This window comes from Primulina tabacum, chromosome 10 (assembly GCF_025594145.1).
Source record: "Primulina tabacum isolate GXHZ01 chromosome 10, ASM2559414v2, whole genome shotgun sequence".
Lineage (NCBI taxonomy): Eukaryota > Viridiplantae > Streptophyta > Magnoliopsida > Lamiales > Gesneriaceae > Primulina > Primulina tabacum.
Window position 1 is genome coordinate 27,801,544 of NC_134559.1, and position 20,465 is coordinate 27,822,008.

The 20,465-nt window shown below is 38.2% G+C and overlaps 1 protein-coding gene across 1 annotated transcript; it reads left to right on the forward strand.

Annotated features, from left to right (window-relative positions):
• Positions 1–16,504: 16,504 nt before the first annotated feature.
• On the forward strand, positions 16,505–18,276 carry LOC142505869 (succinate dehydrogenase [ubiquinone] iron-sulfur subunit 2, mitochondrial-like). The gene is made up of 2 exons (XM_075619000.1): positions 16,505–17,238; positions 17,835–18,276. The coding sequence occupies exons 1-2, from the start codon at positions 16,805–16,807 to the stop codon at positions 18,007–18,009; spliced, it is 609 nt and encodes a 202-aa protein (XP_075475115.1). The 5' UTR covers positions 16,505–16,804; the 3' UTR covers positions 18,010–18,276.
• The last annotated feature ends 2,189 nt before the right edge of the window (positions 18,277–20,465 follow it).

Consider the following 20,465-nt stretch of genomic DNA (forward strand, 5'->3'; position numbering starts at 1 on the left):
ACGAACTAGACCCACTCGCGCCCTCTATTCAATGAACAATTAGATTCTATTAACCCCCGATCTTTAAACTTTGAAACAAGTAACTTATATTCACTCCTAAATTGCATGGTTTAGTAATAAATAACACGGGAGAACAATTTATCACAAACGAACCTTCAAAGAACTTTTCATTGACAATCGAGTGAAGAACAATCGACAAATGACATAAAGTTATTAAACTTAGATAAATTTGATTTAAGAAACACAAAAAAATGTGAAACAAAAGCCAAAGCTTTTTGGTTGAGAGAAAACTCACAAAATAAATCAAAACTCAATATTCATATAAAATTTCATGTATACATGTTTATACAACTTTGTTTATAATTTAAAAAGGTAAAAAGTTATAAAACTCGCAAGTTAAGGTTTCCATGTTAAAATCTACATTGGGGTACGCTAAGGCGGGTCTTTTCGAGCGCTGGGGTGAATTGTCCTTGAATAGAGGTGCGCTGGGACGACCGGATTTGGGCCCTAAGACATGCTGCCCTCGTCATGACCCACTGAGGCGGAGATTTTTGGCTACTGGGGTTCTGGTGTCTTCCGATGTCATTTTGCATTCGAATGATTTGTTGCTCGACACGTCTTCATCAAATGCTTCCTTGAACTCCTTCGATCATTTGAATATGCTTGCAGAGTTTGTAAGGAGTTTGAGAGGGGGTGTTACTTCGTGCCCCTGATTGCGAATGATGCCCGGGAGAAGCTGAGGCATTTTATTGATAGTTTACGGCCGATCTTGCGCCGTGACGTTAGAGTTGCTGGTCCTACCACTTATGTTGTTGTCGTGTCGAGAGCCTTGACGGCAGAGTAGGACCAGAGGGACATCGAGAATGATAGACAGGGAAAGAGGCCCTATCAGGCACCTCAGCAACACCCTTCACAGCAACAACGGTTCAAAAGACATTTTCAGGGGCAACCGGGAAAGAGGCCATTTCAAGGACCGCCAAATGGCAAAGGTCCTATTACTCAAAAGAAGGCTCCTCAGAAGCCTGAGTACCCAGTGTGCCCAAAGTGCAACCGTCAGCACATGGGCCAGTGTTTATGGGGTTCTGGAAAATGCTTCAAGTGAGGAGCCAGTGATCATATGTTGAGGGACTGCCAGCAATGGAGGCAGCCAACACAGGGGAGAGTGTCTGCCATGCATGCCGATGAGGCGAACCCAGACACGACTTTACTGAATGATAACGTATTTAATTCAGCACAGTATTTATTTTTTGTCATGCATGCTTCAAATTTTTACGTGGGTATAATAGTATGTTATTTTTGTATTTTGGGGACTTTGGCTAGAAATTTCCAACTAGGCAAGATGTTAAGATTAGTATTTTGGGGTATAAGTTTATGTGTTGTGATAACGCCTTCAGGAAATATCTTCATAAAAAGAGTAGCCACGAAGGCCTTGTTAGATTTCGGGGCTACTAACTCTTTTATATCAGAGACGTTCCCTAATTATTTGGGTGTCAAGCCCATTGGACTCGATGTGAGCTACTCCGTGACAGTCCCATCATGGGAGGAGTTATCAGCTACTAACATAGTCAGAGATATCGATCTTAAATTACAGGGCCACCTAGTTTACGCCGATCTGATTTTGTAGCCGATGCCAAAATTTGATGTTATTTTGGGTATGGACTCGTTAACGAAGAACATAGTTCCAATTGATTCTAAAAAAAGATCAGTGTTGGTCACCGTTGGGCATGGAGAAATTTATTTTTGAGCCAGACAGGTGGAGAAGTTTCCCTCGCATGATCTTTTGCATGCAGGCACAGAAACTTATACATAAGTGGTGTCGGGAATTCTCGACCAGTATTATTTCAACACCTGACGTGCCCATCCCATCGATATCTGATGTGCCGGTTGTCAGATAATTTCCCAATTTCTTCCCCGACAATGTCACATGCCTTCCACCAAAGAGAGAGGTGGAGTTCGCCGTTGACCTTGTGCCAGGAACTGTGCCAATCACTAGAGATGTTAAAGCTCAAGCATCAAATTCAGGAGCTCCTAGATAAAGAATTCATCCCCCATAGTTTCTCACCATGGGACGCACCAGTACTCTTCGTAAAGAAGAAAGATGGAAGCATGAGGTTGTTTATCGATTACCGAGAATCAGACAAGGTAACGATCAAGAACAAATACCCATTACCAAGGATCGAGGACTTATTCGATCAGTTGCAGGGAGCTACAATGTTCTCTAAGATAGACCTGCATTCTGGGTATCATCAACTGAAGGTAAAGGATGCAGATGTTCATAAGACAGCCTTCAGAACTAGATATGGGCACTACGAATTCTTAGTGATGCCATTTGGACTGACAAATGCTCCATCAATTTTTATGGACCTAATGAATCGAGTATTTCAGTCCTAGTTAGATCAGTTTGTCATAGTATTCATTGACGACATCCTTATATACTTGAAGAGCCATGAGGAGCACAGTCAGCATTTGGATACAGTTTTGCAAGTCTTGCAGAGTCGCAAGTTGTTTGCAAAATTCAGTAAGTGTGAATTCTGGTTGGAGAAAGTAGCATTTTTGGGGCATATTATATCTAGCAGTGGCATTGAGGTGGATCCACCTAACGTGGCTGCAGTAAGAGAATGGGCTGAGCCGAAGAACGTGTCAGAGATCCGTAGTTTCCTAGGCTTGGCAGGCTACTACAGGATATTTATTCAGGGGTTTTTCTCGATTGCAGTGCCACTCACTTCATTGACGAAGAAAAATGCTAAATTTGTATGGAGTGAAGATTGTCAGAAGAGCTTCGATACTTGAAGCAAGGTCTTATTACAGAGCCAGTTTTGGCCATGCCATCAGGGCAAGGCAATTTTGTGTTATACACTGATACTTCTAAGCTCGGTTTAGGCGCAGTATTGATGCAGCATGGTCGGGTTATAGCTTATGCTTCCAGACAGTTGAAGGTGCATGAGAAGAACTACCCAACTCATGATCTCGAGTTAGCTGTCGTTGTCTTTGTGTTGAAGATATGGAGACACTATTTGTACGACGAGAAATGCAAGATATTCGCTGATCACAAGAGTCTCAAGTATTTCTTCACGCAAAAAGAACTGAATATGAGACAAATACGGTGGTTGGAGTTAGTAAAAGACTACGATTGTGAAATTATCTATCAACCGAGGAAAGCTAATGTTGTGGCAGATGCTTTGAGCAGGAAAATAGCAGTCGTAGCACAGCTGTCAGAACATAGATCTCTTCAGTCAGGTATTCAGAGGTCTGTCTTATAAGTTTATCCTAAGGGAAGATCTCCCAAGCTGTCTAATCTGACAGTCCAGTCTTCATTGTTAGATCGAATCCGTAGAGATCAGCCTTCAGATGAATAGTTACAGAAATGGAGACTAAAGGATGAACCCAAGGGCAGTGTACTCTATACAGTGTCAGATGGTACTGTGAGGTACAGAGGAAGGATGTGGGTGCCTAGTGTTGATTCGATCAGAAAGGATATGTTGACAGAGACACATATATCTCTGTATTCCATCCACCCAGGAGGTACCAAGATGTAAAAGGATTTACAGATGCTGTATTGGTGGCCAGAGATGAAGCGGGACATTCTCCGATTTGTATCTGAATGCCTCACTTTCCAGCAAGTGAAATCAGAGCATCAGAGGCTAGCAGCGATGCTTAAGCCGCTCCCTATTCCCGAGTGAAAATGAGAGAATATCACCATGGATTTCGTTGTTGGTTTGCCGAGGTTAGTCATGGGATCTAATGCCATTTAAGTTATAGCAGATCGACTCACTAAATCGGAACACTTCTTACCGGTGAAGACGACTTTTTCCTTAACTCAGTATGCAGAACTCTGTATCCGAGAGATCGTCTGATTGCACGGGATCCCAGTTTCTATTGTGTCTGACAGAGACCCGAGGTTCACATCGTCCTTTTGAAAGAGTTTGCATTCAGCTACGGGGACGAAGTTGCTATTCAGTACAACATTTCACCCTCGGATAGATGGTTAGTCTGAGAGAGTGATTCAAATAATGAAGATTTGCTGCGAGCTTGTGTGATCGATTTCCATGGGAATTGGGAATAGAAGCTACCTCTAGTGCAGTTTACCTACAACAACAGTTTTCAATCATCTATAAGTATGGCTCACTACGAAGCAATGTATGGAAGGAAGTGCAGATCATCGATTCATTGGGATGAAGTCGGTGAGAGATTAGAACTTGGCCCAGAGATTTTTCAGCAGACTGCAGACGTGGTGGTCCAGATTCGAGACAGGATGAAGACCGCCCAGAGTCGCCAAAAGAGTTATGCTGACAAAAGGAGAAGGGATCTCAAATTCTCCGTAGGAGATCATGTTTTCGTGAAGATAGCACCTATGAAGGGTGTTATGAGGTTTGGAAAGAGACGCAAGCTGAGTCCGAGATTCATTGGACCATTCGAAATTCTTTACAGAGTTTGGACACTTGCTTATCGTGTAGCTCTACCGCTGAGTCTAGCTGGAGTACACAATGTATTCCATGTTTCGATGCTAAGGAAGTATATGGCAAATCCATCGCATGTTTTGAGAGATGAGCCGTTGCAGCTTGCTCCAGATCTGTCATATGAGGAAAGACATGTCCGAATTCTAGACAGACAGGAGCGGAGACTTCGGAAAAGAGTGACCAAGTTGGTCAAAGTCCATTGGCTTAATCAATCAGTGGAGGAGACCACTTGGGAGGCCGAAGCAGATATGAGAAGTCGCTACTCGGAGTTATTTGGTAAGATACGAAATTTATTTAAGTGGGGGAGGAATTGTAGAGCCCAAAATCAGTACACGTAAAACCCATGCATTTATTTAAATTGTTAAATTATTTATTTAAATTTTTAAATGATTTTAGCGATGCATGATTTATGCACTTTGCATTATTTTAAATAATTATATGTTTATTTGATGCACGTTAAAATATTTTCTTGAGTTATATGTTTCAGGCAAATATTCTATGCAGGATCGGGAAAAAGAGACCTAACGATTTAGGCGATTTTGAGAAAAATATGGTATTTTATTTCAAGTCAATAAATTTGGTATTTTATAATACTTATGAAATTTTAAGCATTTTAAAGCCTAATTTAATTTATAAGGTGATTTTAAGATTTTTAAGTTTATCACATGTGTATTTCATTTTTTAGGGGATTTTAATAAAGTTAGTATCGGGTTACTATTTTAATTAGCATGTTAATTAATTTATTAAGCAATATTTCCCCTAATTAACGACACACACACACACGTTACCTACACCTACACACACTAAGCGGCTACACACACTCACACACGCAATTCTCTTGTATTTCATTTCATTTTGAGAGAAAAGGGTAAGGTTCTTAGAGTTTCCAGCAGCCAATCCCTCCCCTTCTAATTATTTCAGCAGTCACAAGTCGATTTTTAGCATCAAAATTGTGCCTCAAATCGCCCGGATCGCTTCTCGCACCGCCTCATTTCGGTATTCGTCGTATCGTGAGTTTTAAAGATCAAAGGCATGTGCATATATTCTTTTATTTTCTTGCATCAATCTTGTCGTAGTAAGTATTTTGATGCGTATTGTATGCAAAAACCATGTATGTTGTGCAAAAGTTTGAGCAAAAATGTTTTGAAACGATTTTTGATCAAAATTTTAAATCTTAAAAACAAGTCTATTGTCACTTTTAGTACCGTGAATTTTCGGTCGATTTTCTGAAAAAACTTTCAACATTTAAAACATATTACATTTCGGTACCTTTGATTTGACAGTAAATTTGTAATTTTTGGACAAGAAACGAGTGAGTTATGATCATTCTCGTGTAAGTTCTCAAACTGTGACGTTTTAAAAATTTATTCTTCATGTTCCTTGAGTTTATCTGGTTGAAGGCTTTGTTGGGAATCGCCGAGTGGTCATTGCTGTGTAGGTTGTGTCATGTGTTGGGATCAGTCATGTTACGGTGTTTGTTTCGAGTCGAGATGGGTTTGGTTGCATTAGAAGGCATAGGGAAGTGAATGGGTAGAAGATGACATTTTGAGGTTTGGTTCATGCAGGGTTAGCGCCGTAGCACGACACTAGGAACGCTGCAGCTTCACATTGTGCAGCGCCACGACGCTTGACAGGCGCTGCAGTGCTACTCCTCAGCGCCTAGGCGCTGGTTCGGGGGCCTTCGAGCTTCAAGTTTAGGTGTTATTTCTTCATTTGAGTATTAATATGTCGTTATGTCCAAGCTTGATGAGGGTTAGACTATTTGTTACGATTATTGAATGGGAATCTTTGAGTCACGGTTTAAACGGGGTTTGGGTTTTTCCATTGCTTGGGAAATGTTCATACATCACATCAGGATTTGGTCCGGGATTCGATGTCATGGTTTAGTATGTTGTGTAACATGGTCAAGTCCCGAGTGGTCTAGAAATTCATAAGTTATTTATTTACTTCGGTGGTGAGTTTGATTGGTATGATTAAGTTATGAAATTTGAGTTTCTTGAAATACGTGTTAGCATGTTCAGAAGTAGCCCAAGAGAGATCCAACGAATCTCTCAACGCCATGTAAGTATGTTTGACGTGCAAAATAAAATATTTTATGTTTTTGAGGTATGCTAATTGCCTTGTGACCAAATATGAACGGGTTTAGAAGCCGGAGAACGTGTCCGAGGACCTCTCCACCCCGGTAAAGTATGACCGGATTTTATCAGGATTGAAAAGTGGTAAAGTATGACCAGGGACCAATCCACCCGGTAAAGTGTGACCGGGGATATTATGTACGTGGTAGTGGACATCTCTGCCAGCCTAGTACAGTTGTTTAGTCTGATTAGGCACACTATATTATGGGTCACTTGCTTTGAAACATATCTCTACGCAAAATGATGATGATTACGTATGTTTAAGTATGTATGATGCAGTACGTTTATGAAAATGTTTATGAAATGTTGGCACGTCTATGCTTATGTAAGTATGTTCAAAGTTTAAGTATGTATGAGCTACTTCAAAATGTATGTAATTTTATTATGTATTACTTGTTATTCTCAATTTATACATGTTGAGTCTTTAGACTCACTAGACTTGATCGATGCAGGTAAGGACGAGTATGAGGAGACGGGAGGTGGGGATCAGTGAGTTGGCTCGGACGGTGCAGAGGCCTAACTTGAGGACCGCTTAGTTTTCAAAGATTTTTATGCATGTTATTCATTTACTCTGATTTTAACGAATTACTTTATGATGTTTTAAACAAGTACTTGTTGCAAGTTGTTTACAATTTCAAATATTTGTTCAAGTATTTTAATTATTTGGCATTTTGAATGAGAATTTCTTATTTAAGAAAAATTTTATTTTCAAAAAATTTTAAGCATGTTTAAAAGTGCGGTACGTTACACTGCTAATAGTTGGTCCTATCGTATTTGGGCAGTCAATGACCTTATGTCCTTCCTCCTTGCATATGAGCACTTGTATGTTCCCCGCATACACTTGCCAAAGTGTGAGTGATTACATTCTTTGCACAGTGGCCTCTCTTCAGGTTTTGGGGCTCTAGACTGTAGTAGCTTCGATTGCCCCGGTTTCTTCCATTGTCCTTGGGGATTTTGCTGCCCTTGAGCTTTGGGAGATCCCGTAAATTTCCTCTTGAATGGCTGAGAGTTCTATGCTGCTGCCTCTTGCGCTGCATCTCAAAATCAATATCCTTTAGGGCTTGCTCAGCTTGGAAAGCACAAGCAGTGGCAGCTGCATCATCTACCGGTCACATCAATATCACATCACGGCATGTAGTAGGTCGATGGCCATCCAAGAAGTGCCTCAATTTCTCAGCAACATCCCTAGCAATAAGGGACACAAAGTGAAAACCCATATCAAACTTCCTAACGAACTAAGCCACTGTCATGTCCCCCTGACGGAGAGTCATAAACTCCCTGGTCAAGTGTCTTCGGACGTCAATATTAAAATACTTCTCACAGAAGATGTTCTCGAATTGCACCCAAGTGAGGGTGGCTATATTGATACCATGTTCCGCTCCTTCCCACCAAAGAGAAGCATCTTCTCGAAGCATATAAGTAGCAAACCTCACTCGGTCAGCATCCCCCATATTCAGATAACGAAAGTGCACCTCGAAAGATCTAATCCAACCTTCAGCAACAAAATGGTCAGTGGTGCTTGAAAACTCCTTCGGACCTAGCCTCCGGAACTGATCATACATATCGTGTTGTGGCCTTAGAGCCTGCTGAGCCAGCAGTGCAAAGAAACGTGTTATACCCTCTATAACATGAGTAGCAACATCCCCATTTGGAGCTGGGGTTGCATTCTCTTGACGATCATTGTTAGTGTCAGCTTGTCTATCGGTACTAAATGCATGTCTAGGAGGCATTATATCTGAACGTTTTTCAAATTCCAAACGTAACCAACATGCATTTAAATCTAAGCTTCTAATCATGCAGCATATAAAAATCCTTTTTTTGAGCAACTTTAAGCATAAATATCAATTAACTTCAAAAAGCTTTTAAACATGTAACTTAAACATATGAACCAAGTAAACATGCAGGTACTATCATTAAAATCATTTAAATCAATTAAACTTACAGACTTGAGACTTGACGACTGAGATTTTCGGGACTGGCGGTGGAACAACCCTTTGGAAGAACATTACTTTGATACCAACTGAAAACGTCTACTACTCATTTTTCTTAAAATATACTAGAATTTTTTTTAAATATTGTCGGTCGAATATACTTACATATATAAATAATTTGCACCATTTAAAATAACTCACCAACTATTTTAATAAAAATCCAAAACGTAGTGCAAAACATAAAATCATAAATCGTTAAATCAAGTCTAAAACTAGCTTTTTTTCAAAATAGTAAAAACTCTAAAATCATCTCAAAACCACTCAAAATCATAAAATCTTTAAAATCAACTAATGCGGAAAACTAGCAAAGATCCTCAGGTTGTGTGCACCATCAACCCAGCCAATTCAACCATCAAGTCCTCCCATATAGTCATAAACATCATCCCCTGCATCATTCACAACTAATGAGTCTATTGACTCAGCAAACCTTAACCATTATAACAAGTAGTACATATACATTCACATGCAACAACGAAAAATACTTTTAATAAAATAAATTTGCCATGAACGTGTATAAACTTTAAATCACTTTCTTTCATCATAACATTTCCTTTCATCATATACGCATATGTTTCCCTTTATAAAATTCAGATCATTAATTGTGACTTTCGTATTAGCTGTAGGTCAATTGATCAATCTTACGTATAACAACGGTACCAGGCGGCAGGAACATCAGCGACACTCTCACCTGTCAACTGAGCCTTGGACCTTATATATCATCATATCCTTTCGTATTCATTTTCGTATTAGTCACAATCAAGTCACCTCCTTCAAATCCTTTCATCATATACATCACTTATAAAAATTCATGCATATATATCATTTTTTTTTATACCAAGCATGCAACACGTCTTTTAGCATTATCGTTTTTCATCATGAAATCCCATAATCTTTCAAAATATCCATTTTAAAATTCATTACAGCATTCAGGGTACTGACAAAACGTCAAACATTTTTCAGGTGTAAAGTGATCGTTTTTCCCCTGAAACCCTAACTTTCCCAATGTTCCCTTAGACCTTAAAACGACGACCAAAATCCATCCAAACTTAACATAACCCCTTAAAATACATGCATAACATTTCTTAGACGTAAACTTAAGTTCCTCGACTAAATTTCCAATTCATTTTAAAACTTGAACCTACGTCTTGGTTTCAACCCGAATCGAATCAAAACTTAACCAAACTTTAACCATAGCTTAATCATACCTAACCATACCATATGCAACCAAATCAAGTCATTTAACACCCTCGAAAATGCTTAAAAAGCTACTGAAATTTTCTGCCCTATCCAAAAGAAACCCTAGCCTCACAACCTTGCACCCCTTCGGCCCTAGCCCTTAACCAACAAGACCAGGCCCTATTCCACCTTTCTAGGGCCATGACCAAGCCCTTTAACAAGCTATTGAACCAGACCTAACAAACCAAGCATGCACAACCCATCAAGTCGTGCCCTTCAAGGCTCGCGCGACTTCGTCCTAACATCTACAGCCCTCCTCCTCGCACCAGGTACAGTTTCTGTTGGAACATATCATGTTCGCAATCTTGATTTTGATGTTAACAAAACTTGTTATTTTGTTTCTAATGAATTTACCTAAGTGCGCAAAAAGCTGAAACTGATCAGACTTAGAACCGATCAGTTACTGAACCAAAACTGAAGCTATCGACACGCAAACAGAAAGTACCAACTGATTGTCCCAACTGAACTAGTCCAACTGAAATATCAAAGACCAGTTCAACTGATTGTTCAGTTGATAGATGGTTTAGCAGAATACATTCAGAAGCCGATCCAGCTGATGAAGATTTGAACTGATGAAAAGCCCAACTGACCAATTCAACTGAATCAGTTAAATCAGTTCAGCAACGAGCCAATTGATTTCACCGCACAGTTCAAGACCAGTTCAACGGACCAGTTTAGAGCATCGGTTAGGAGCGATCAGTTTTCAGAACACGACAAGCATATCTAAGTGGAATCTACCTTTGCACAAGGGTAAAAAAAATCAATTGTACGATCAAAGTACAATAGTGAACATTGTAGCAGAGCTTAAAGCCAAAATGTTCCAGAATGACTGTCGGAAAGTACAAGACATATTTTGAGGAACGAATTCAAACTGCAACGAACGTATTTGATGAGTCTTGGTGTACTGACACATTGCCTCTATAAATACAAGATCAAGATCGTCAACAAAAATAAGCTGTGGAAAAAAAATGTATGCGGATGAACACAGATAAAAGAGGGCACGCATAATGCATATCAGCTTACAAGAAGCAACCAAACCAGATTTGAGGGAACACTTCAACATGTTATCAGCTTAGATTATAATCACAATTCCCTCAGTGTGTGAGAACACTTTCGTGTTGTATTCATAGATCAGTTCTCACACACGCACAATCACTCAGATATACATAGAGAATTGAGCCTATTGAATAGTTGAGTCAGTTTTGCACAAAGACGTAAAACTTGTGTATGTAGTCTTTTAACACATAGACATTAAACAACTATTGGCTGGAAGGTACTGCCTTCAGTCTAGACTAGGAGTTCATTTAGGCAGTAGCGTAAGTTCTAAACTGAGTGAGTTTGTACAAAGTGTTGTATAAATCAAAGTCTTATAGTGGATACTACTCGAGGTGGTAGAAGGGGTGACATAATTGAACTAGGAGTTCAATTATCTATTGGAAGGTACTGCCTTCAGTCTAGACTAGGAATTCAGTTATCTAATGTTTTAAATTTATTTGATCAGTTCGAGCTGATATCAGTTCGGTTCTCACCATAATTGAACTATTATAAGCAAGAACCGATCCCCCTTATTTCAGTTAATCAGTTTACACAAGCTAAAAGCATTAAACTGATCAACTTTCTTAACGAAGGATTACTTTCAGTATTTTTCAATTGGTTTAAAACCAAACTCGATTTAATTCATCGGTGTTTACATTCTTAGAACACGAACTATTGCATCTCATTGATAATATTGTGTTTGAAGCACCCTCACAGGTGCCTAGAACTGGTCTCATCAATTGGTATCAGAGCTAGCTATTCTAAGAAGAACATTTGAAAACTGATATTTTAAAATATGTTTCTAAATGATATTTAAAATGAATTTCAAAATCCTCTTAAAAATTTTATATGTGTTTGCCGTCGGAAGAGAGAATATTTTTTGATCTTCAACTAACATTGTAGCCACTTCTCTCGACTCCGTATTTTTTGTTGTTTTAGCAGCTTGCAAGGTTTTGAGTCCAAACTGACAGTAGAATAGCTAAATTGTTTAGCGGATCATATTTCAGTTGCAAGCCTACTAGTTCAGCTGATCAACAGACGAAACCCAACCACCAGCTGAAATGTTGGATGATTGGGAGCTTAATCATCAGCAGTATACCACCGCTTCATTGCCATATCAGATCAAAGTAGATGATCAATGCGGTTCAGCATCAGTTGAGTCCAGTTTGCATCAACTAGACTAGTTAGCCAGCACAGAGATCAAGTCCAAGACAATTAGTTGTTCTTCTGGCAAAGAAAATCAAGATCGATGCTTCATTTCAAGTGTTCAAGGCAACCGGTTATTGGTAAATCTAGTTCTATTATGTATAAACTGACTGATATTTAATGTTGTTTAAAATTTTCTATTGTAGTAGCAATTTCCCTTACACGTTTTGGTGTTCTTAAATGTATGATACAAGGGACATGTATTTAATTAAATAAACATCATGTTTATCTAGTTAGTTTATATGTAACTGAACTGCTATCTTCATATATGTTGCCTAAACTGCATGAATGTTAAATGATGCTAAAACTTCTTTTAAAATCGCGTAAATGATTATATTTTTAAGGAAAAGTTTTTAATTCAGTTCTTGATGGAGAACTTTTCTTTAAAAACTGTTTTTAAGGGTGTTTTCTTTAATTGTTTTATCCCTCGACTTGAAAAATATTTTAAATATTTTAATTCAGTTCTTAAGGGGGGGTTTTTAACTGTTTTTAAATTTTATATCCCTCTGAACTGAATATTTCTTTTTATTCACTTAAATGTTTTTAAATGTTTTTTATTCTCACAAAGGAAGAGAATTATTAAATGTTTAAAGTTTTTATTTTTAAAACGCTTTATGATAGGATCGGTTGGTAGGTGAAAGAGTGTTTTGAAAGGAGGTTGAATAAACACTTGACAATTTTACCACATTTTCGAATAATGAGTCAGTTTAGTGATAAACTGAACTCGAGAATCTTGTTATGTCAATGTCAATCAGTTAACTAATGAAAGTGCAGAAATAAACTGACTGACAGATAGAATAAAACTGAAATTAAGAGACACAAGATTTATGGATATTCGGAAATTTCAATCACTTCTATATCACCCCTTCTATCTAGAAGATAGGAAATTCACTCAAAAACTTTGATCAATATAAGACTTGTACAGACCTCTTCAGTTTTGGACTTAACAATGCCAAACTGAAACTCTTAGTTTCAATACAGTTTATCAGTTCTCAACTGATCTAAAACTACTCAGCACAACTGATCTCTATAAGATCGAATATTACAACGATAAGTGTTTGTGCTTGTAAGCTCAATGTATAGCCTTGAATGCTATGAATATATATGCTAAGTGTGAGCTTTTAAAATCTTTTGAATATGAACAGAAATCTTGTGAGGAGATTTAAGTAGAATAACAACTTGGTAGTTTGGTTCGTTATATTTTCTCAACTGCTCTTCTCGGCTATTTATAGGCTTTGTTTCCAATGGTAACAATGAATACGTTTGAATCTTTCTATCTGTTGTTTGCCACGTCAATATATTTCTGACAATCTTACACTGTAGCATTGCTGAAATGCGGCGTTCCCACTACATGTTGCAGTGTGCCTTTGTACAGTTTTTGGTTGATAGTTACATTCCTTAACTGATGACGTGTCAAACTATTTTATCATTTTGACATAGCCGATAGAAATAGATGATAGCTCTCAACTGATTGTGGTAAAACTAATCAGTTCCAACTGATCATCCAGTCCACTACATAGTTCAGTTAGCTTTAGTTCAGTTGCCTTATCTGCGCACTGATCTTCAGTTAGGCATCCAATAATTTGTGTATTTTTAGATCAGTTCTTTTCAGTCTTCTTGATCAGTTTGTTCAATCTTTATACACTCGGTTTGTCAAACTTCCGAATTAAGTTTCCAACACTTTATTTGCTCAAGTTTTGTGATCATAAAAAAGGGGGGAGATTGTTGGAATATTTCAGTTCGCAATCTTGATTTTGATGTTAACAAAACTTGTTATTTTGTTTCTAATGAATTTACCTAAGTGTGCAGAAAGCTGAAACTGGTCAGATATCGAGCCAAAACTGAAGCTATCGATGCGCAAATTGAAAGTACCAACTGATCGTCCAAACTGAACCAGTCCAACTAAAATATCAAAGACCAGTTCAACTGATTGTTCAGTTTATAGGTGGTTTAGCAGAAGAACTTCAGAAGCCCGACCAGCTGATGAAGAGTCCAACTGACCAATTCAACTGAATCAGTGAAATAAGTTCAGCTGACGAGTCAACTGATTTCATCACACCAATTCAAGACCAGTTCAACGGATTAGTTCAGAGCATCAGTTAGGAGCCAATTAGTTTGCAGAACATGACAAGCTTATCTAAGTGGAATCCAGCTATGCACTAGGGTATAAAAGCAATTGTACGATCAAAGTACAATAGTGAACGTTGCAGCAAGCATAAAGCAAAAATATTTCAGAATGGCTGTCGTAAAGTACAAGAAAAATTTAGAGGAACGAATTAAAACTGCAACGAACATATTTGATGAGTCTTGGTGTATGGTCACATTACCTCTATAAATACAAGATCAAGACCATAAAAAAAATAAGGTGTGGGAAGACAAGTGTGTGCGGATGAACACAGATAAGAGAGGGCACACATAATGCATATCAGCATACAAGAAGCAGCCAGCCCAGATTTGAGGTAACACTTCAACGTTTTATCAGCTTAGATTAGAATCACAATTCCCTCAGTGTGTGAGAACACTTTTGTGTTGTATTCATATATCACTTCTCACAAACGCACACACAATCACTAACATATACACAGAAAATTGAGCTTTTTGAATAGTTGAGTGAGTCTTGCACAAAGACGTAAAACTTGTGTATGTAGTCTTTAACACATAGACGTTAAACAAATGTTAGTTGGAAGGTGCTGCCTTCAGTCTAAACTAGGAGTTCAGTTAGGCAGTAGCGTAAGTCCTAAGCTGAGTGGGTTTGTACAAGGTGTTGTATAAATCAAATTCTTCTAGTGGATCCTACCCGAGGTGGTAGAAGGAGTGACATAGGAGCAGTTAAAGTCACCTAATATCCATAAATATATCTTGTGTATTTAACTGTTTAACTATTGTTTTAAACTGATTTGATCAGTTCGAGCTCATATAAGTTCAGTTCTCACTATAACCGAACTGATATAAACAAAAATTGATCCCCCTTATTTCAATTAATCAATTTACACAAGTTAAAAGCTTTAAACTGATCAGCTTTCTTAACAAAGGATTACTTCGAGTATTTTCCGCTTGGTTTATAACCAAACTCGATTTAATTCATCGGTGTTTACATTCTTAGAATACGAGCTATTGCAGCTCATTCAGAATATTGTGTTTGAAACACCCTCGCAGGTGCTGAGAACCTGTCCCATCAGTTCCAGCCATCTAGGACCATGAATCGACCCTTTAGTGACCTCTGGACATGTCCCAACAGAAACTCATCGCCTGCCCTTCAAGAGCCCTAGAACTGAAACCCTAGTTCCTTTAAACCCAAAGAAACGTGTAGCCTTGGCCTTTCCTTAACCAGCCCTGAACCGCGTCCCTTAAGGACCCTTAAACATACTGAATTTCGTCCCTTTTTAATGACCATCCTTTTTGTGCATCAACACCATGAATTTAAAAGCATGAAAACTCAAGTTTTATCATGTATATGCCATAAAAATGAAAATAAAAAGAAGGGTATTATATTTGTCATGCAATAATGTATAAATACACATAATATGGTATGAACGATGAGAAAAGGAAGATTAAGGTGTGCCTTTGAGTGTTTCACGCATGAAAAACAATCCTTGACGTGAGGAACGTTGGCAGAGAAACGGGGGAGAATCCTTGATGCGTTTTTCTTCAAAGTTCACATGAATATGTCTTCCAAAATGTGGTGTGTGTGCGTGTGCTGATGGAGGAGAGTCCTAGTGCTTTTGAAGCTTGGTGGCATGAGTTTGAATTGTTTTAGGGTTTGGAAACTCTATATTTTTATATAAATAATTGCGTAGTAGGATAGGCCCAATAAACTTGGTGCAATAAGCTCATTAGATAGTAGGTAAAATATTTCGTTTAGGATATTTTCAAAAATATTAGCCGAGCCTCCAAAAAGTCTCTATTTTCGTCAAAAATCGATTATCCGTTTAAAATATGACTCGACGCGTAAAAACACATCAAAAGTTATCATTTTCGAAATTCTCATTTAAAATATATCATTTATTAAATAATTAAAAATAGTCATTTAATAAAAATATTTTTTCTTTATGATCTTCGGTCTCCGTTTTTCGATCGTGTCTCGAATCACTTTTAAAAACATAGTTTTATGCATCCTAGTAGGAAACCCTATTTTAAACATGTAAACATGTCTGCCATATTTAAATAATGCAATTCATATAATTAAATCATATATTTTTCATTTTTTCTAGATTTGCATGGAATTGTATTATGTTATCGTATTTTGGAATTTACGGTCACAAATTTATTCATTCTCCATCTAATTTTATTTAGCATCCTAACAGATTTAATTATCAATCAATTTAAGAAAACAGTGTTTTTAAGAATGGTTTTGAATATTATTAACTATATATATATATATATATATATACACAAAAGAAAAAAAAAGAATGCTTGAAAATTGTATCAGACTTAATTTGGGAGAGCGTGAGTTACCAAAATTGTCTATCCACGTTTAACATTTTACCCCACTCGACACGCGCCTTCTGAGCTGTTGCAAATCTCATCAATGGCGACCCAATTGGTCAGGCGAGCTATATCTAGGGTTCCGCCACTGTAGTCGGCCGGAGCCACCCTTTTCAGGGCGCATGCCTCGGAGGCTGAGGCTCAACAGGGGAAGGCCGCCAGCAACCCCAAGACCTTCCAAATCTACCGATGGAACCCGGACTCTCCCCAGAAGCCGGAGCTCCAAAACTACGACATTGATCTCAAGGAGTGCGGGCCGATGATTCTTGACGCATTAATTAAAATAAAGAACGAGATCGATCCAACTCTAACTTTCCGCCGCTCCTGCCGCGAGGGGATTTGTGGGTCGTGTGCGATGAACATCGACGGACGAAATGGCCTCGCCTGTTTGACCAACATCTCGTCCGGGGGGCCCATTATGATCACGCCGTTGCCTCATATGTTCGTGATTAAGGATCTGGTCGTGGATATGACGAATTTTTATAATCAGTATAAGTCGATTGAGCCAAGGCTCAAGCGCAAGAACCCACCGGAGACTCCGGGGAAGGAGATTCTGCAGAGCAAGGCTGACAGGAAGAAGCTTGATGGGATGTATGAGTGTATTCTGTGTGCGTGCTGTAGCGCATCCTGCCCCAGTTACTGGTGGAACCCGGAATCTTACTTGGGCCCTGCTGCTCTCCTGCACGCGAATAGGTAGCATTTTCTTGGTGTTAATGTTTACTTAAGATGAAATTTGAAGGATTTGTCTTCTATTAAGAGGTAAGCTCAGAATTAATATATGGTATTACTACGCATTTACTTGTAAATTTTGTTATTTGATATGGATTGAATTTGCTGAATAAATTTTTCCATGTTTGCTAATATTCTGTGATATTTTGACTGATGTTATTGGAATAGATTCAAACACTCGTAAGAGTATATTAAGAATATAGTTGAACAAGCAAAGAGTTTTCAATCTCTCTGTGAGAAGGGTGTAGTCTTTCGGTATTGAAAAAAGATTTCTAATGAAGAACATATAGCCTAAATTCATGATTTGCAATTTGGTTGATATTCTTTCTGTGGGACTCCTCTAGTGTTGCTATTATGCTTGTCAGTGCTTGGCTTTGTCGAACTTTTTATTGATTTTTTATTTATAAAATAAATGGATTGGCTTGGATAAACATTGGATGATTTAATTCTATTCAGGTTGGGGTGTATTGATTACACTGAAATTGTTGTTTGTTGAGATAGTTAAAGATGATTAAAATTTTTGCTTCTTGCTAAACTCTGATTTGCTGTGTTTGATACAGATGGATAATGGATAGTCGTGATGAATATACTACGGAGCGACTTGATGCTGTAAATGATGAGTTCAAGCTGTATCGATGCCATACCATTTTGAATTGTGCTAAAGCTTGCCCAAAAGGACTGAATCCAGGAATGCAAATCCAGAACATCAATAAACTTGAGCGTCTAACCCCATAAACTTCTATCTCAGAAGATTAACAGATTTTATTTTAATAGTTTTGAAGGATTGCTTATAGTATTTTGGAATAATGTAAGCACTGATCATGATTGTTTTTAAATACTGTAAAATTTTCATCTTATTGAAGTTCTCTTTAAAATAAACACATCTCCGGACCTTTCATCTGGATAATCTCGGAGCACTTTGCATTTCGCGTGTGTAATGGAACACAGAGTACCGGTGTAGAACTCTGGTATTGTTTATCTCATAATCTTATGGTCATTGCATTGAAAGATATTGCAGTATTTTAGCATCTCATGTAGAACCCGTAACTTAGACTACGTATAAGCCATGCATAATTCTAGTATTTAAATTAAAATGTTTTTATTGCATGAGTATTTAAATGCTTTTCTTTAATTTAATTATTTTCTGTAGTAGTTTAATTTTTTATCATTTCAGTTAATTCAGTAAGGCCGGACTGGAGTTAAAGTTTAGAGATAAAATTTAAGATTCAGAAAACATTTCCAGAATTTATTTTAGATAAATTCATTTAAGTTCCATAATTAAGGGATTAGTTCGCTAAATTATTTAAAGCATAGGTAAGGCATTAAAAGGATTAAAATTTACTAATTGAACAATATATCCCCTTCCCTTTTACTCATTCTTTGATAATTGAACAATATATCCCCTTCCTTAGTGAGACATCATCTCTTTGCCAACTCATCTTTGACTCATTCTTTGATATTCTAGCATGATAACCTTTTTAATTATTAATCATCCTTAATTAATTGATTAATGAGCAACATCCTAGCCTTGTAAACATGTGGGATTCAATCATAGCCTCCAACAAAACACCCCAACAAATATTTGTTATCAACCAAAATTCAAATTTCAAAATAGGAGACTTGGTCTTGCATTTTCCCATTAAATTTGCAACCATTCCCTCACTCACCTAACCAATATTTTCCCCTCCCTATCACCGAAATCTGAGAGCATTTTCAGAGCCTTAAAACCGTGGGTTTCATAGCTTAAAACAAGAGGGAATCGAGTAACAAACAAGGAAGTAAGATCACTCCACCTCCTCCGCGCCGAATCGTCTTATTCTTTCGTTTTTCTTTCAAACGAAACCAGGCATGCATATGTTCTTCCTTGACTCTTCAATCAAGTCCTATTATCATTTATTTTCATTACATGATCATCATTTCCATGGCAAAAACCGAAACACACCAAGAATTTTCAGAAAAATAAACATGCAGATTTCGGCCCCTCCATTTCAAGCTTCACGGTTTCATTTGTTTTGATGGTTTCAGGTATTGGTTCGATTCCAGGCTCCCAAGGAAACATCTAGACATGTAATAGGATGCATTAGGATCATGTTGGTCCATTCATGTCACCCCATGAACGCTGGAAGTCGAGAAAATGACAGCAACTCCCCATTTGTGTCCATTTGAGTTTTGAAAATTCAGTTTGCTATCAAAGGGAAAAGTTTCTGATCATGGCTGCCCAAAAGGCCTATAGCCATGGTTAGAACACTTTCCTAGCATGTCTAAGACGTGACTAAGTCGGCCTTTTGGAGGCTTGGTCCATGGTTAATCGGTTTTTAAATAAAACGCAAGAACAGCCCCTTTCCCCATTTCGGCTTCTTATTTTTACAGCAAGTATGGTTCGACTTTTGTGGAATGTAGTGAATCTTGGTTGGCCTATGGCCCTTAGCCACGGTTCATACCATACCCCTAGATGTCTAGATAGTGTCATGGTCAATCAAATGGCCACTGGAACGACACGAGACAGCAAACGAAGCACAACACCACACGCGCATGCAAAGGTGCTCGCGGGTGAACTTTCGGATTGTCGTTGGTGTGATGCGAATTGTGGCTGGCCTAGGGCCCTTATCCATGGTTCAAATCATTCCTTGGAATGTTGGTAAGAGCCTCTGGTCGGTGGTTCAAGCCCCAATGACTGGTAGTCTCGAAAACGACGTAAGGAAACGCAAGCATGCTGCTGTATTTTGTGGACAGCAAGTGATGCGATGGTTCGGTGGCTCGTTCGAGTTATCGATTGGCTTTTAGCCTATGGCCTTGGACTGTACAGTGCCTCATTAATTTAGGAAGGTCATATTTTTGGTTGTTCGTGATTCGGATCATTTTTGAGGTCGTACGAGGATTTACGGTGCGATGTGCCAAATTGACTCTCGAGAGAGCGTTTCATGTTTTGGCCTCCATTCACCTAGATTTTGACCCTCACCACTTTAGGAGCATTATTTCATCATTTAAGGCGTATTTTAATCATGACTACTTGATAGTTCGGTGTTGGTTCGGGTTGGCACGGAGTCATGATTAAATACAAAGTCGTAGGCGCAATTGTCTCAGTTTTCGGATTTAATTGCATAGTTTGGTCAAGTAAAAGCTATTGCATATTTTTCATGGCATATGTAGGTTGCAGCGAGCCTGGGAGCGATCCAATCCATTCAGTAAAA

Bases quoted from the DNA above. Each gene is read 5' to 3' on its own strand.
- LOC142505869 (XM_075619000.1), top strand. From the start codon at position 16,805: ATGATTCTTGACGCATTAATTAAAATAAAGAACGAGATCGATCCAACT. The intron at 17,239-17,834 runs GTAGCATTTTCT...TGTTTGATACAG, and splicing joins GCTCTCCTGCACGCGAATAG to ATGGATAATGGATAGTCGTG.